Source organism: Nestor notabilis, unplaced genomic scaffold, assembly GCF_000696875.1.
Source record: "Nestor notabilis isolate BGI_N333 unplaced genomic scaffold, ASM69687v1 scaffold14837, whole genome shotgun sequence".
Lineage (NCBI taxonomy): Eukaryota > Metazoa > Chordata > Aves > Psittaciformes > Psittacidae > Nestor > Nestor notabilis.
Genome location: NW_009936278.1, coordinates 16,945 through 18,351, shown reverse-complemented (window position 1 = coordinate 18,351; position 1,407 = coordinate 16,945). Strand labels below are relative to the sequence as shown.

General features: G+C 57.5%; 1 protein-coding gene across 1 annotated transcript in view; it reads left to right on the top strand.

Moving 5' to 3' along the window:
- Positions 1 to 6: 6 nt before the first annotated feature.
- The window catches only part of R3HCC1 (R3H domain and coiled-coil containing 1), a 7,332-nt gene continuing 5,931 nt past the window's right edge, over positions 7 to 1,407 (top strand). The window contains exons 1-2 of the mRNA XM_010018268.1: positions 7 to 101; positions 922 to 1,101. Coding sequence (XP_010016570.1) covers positions 7 to 101; positions 922 to 1,101 — 275 coding nt within the window. The remainder of the gene's footprint in view (positions 102 to 921; positions 1,102 to 1,407) is intronic.

The window sequence follows — 1,407 nt, the reverse complement described above, 5'->3', positions numbered from 1 at the left end:
CGCTGCATGGACGGGGTTTTCCTCTCGCCCAACGAGGATGAGTTCGTGGGCAGGATCACGGAGGAGCTGGAGCACTTCGTGCTGCAGGGGCAGCTCCACAGGTGGGTCTGTGCCGCGGGGGACCCTCTGGTGCAGCCCCGGCCGAGGGCACACGTCGCAGCAGCACGTGGGGACTCGTGTCGTGGGTCTTGCGCTGGTTCTCCCAGGGTGAAAACGCTCCTGGGTCGTGCAGAAGGGTTTGGAGCCTGGCTCGGAGCATCCCTGCAGGCCGAGGACCCCCACGGGAGCTGTGGCCTGTGCCCTTCTCTATGAACACACCTTCAGGCAGCGTTGGTTTGGACACTGGTGGCTTTTGCACCAGCCAGAGCCTGGCCTGGCTTGTTAGTCAACCCCGGGCAGGGACACCTTCCACTAGAGCAGGTTGCTCCAAGCCCCTGTGTCCAACCTGGCCTTGAACACTGCCGGGGATGGGGCAGCCACTGTGAAATGCTCAGGGGTGGAACTGGAGTTGTAAGAAGGTGTTTAAATGCAGTGGAATCAAACGGGGTGTGTGCTCTCGTCCAGTCGTTGTCGCAGCTGCTGGTTTCTGGAGCACACTCAGACTGGGTGGAATGGGACCAGGAGGTTGTGCTGGGGATGTCCCACCACCGTTCCCAGCAAGGACACAGGCAGGACCGGGTGTCCCAGGCACAGACCATGTGCTCCCGCTGCTGCATGCAAAGCAAGCTCATGTAGACATCCAGAATGGGGAGGGGATTTGGGCTCTTTAATGTCAGAAAGTCCTGCTTGGCTTTTGGGCTTGGATTTTAACCCTGCACTGGGAATGACCTGGGGAAGAGGGAATGATGAATTCTTGCTGTGTTCCTGTCCTGTGCCTTCCTACAAGGTGCTGATGCCCTGGACCCCCCTCTCTCCTTTCAGCGTGCTCCTGTTCCCTCCCCTGTCCAGTCGCCTCAGGTACCTGATCCATCGGACCGTGGACAGCATGGATCTCCTGAGCAGCTTTTCTGTGGGAGAAGGCTGGAGGAGGAGGACGGTGATCTGCCACTCAGCTGTAAGGTGCAGTAGCTCTAACAGCACTTCTCTTTTCTATGGCCACAGGCTTTGTTCAAGCTTACAAGCACAAAGCATGTGTGGTGCTTCTCTGCGAAGAGGGGGTGTCTGTTACCGATGGCATCTTCCAGTTGCTGAGGAAGCAGAGGCTCTTCTGCACAAGAATAGCACCAGTGTGATGAGGAACAGCTGAGGGACTTAGTCGGGAGAAGGGAAGGCTCGGGGGGACCCTGTCTCTCTCTACAACAATCTTAGTGTCCTGGGTTAGTGGTGGCCTTGGCAGTGCTGGGGAACAGTTGAACTTGATGATCCTAAAGGTCTTTTCCCACCTAGCTGATTCCATGACTCTCTTTC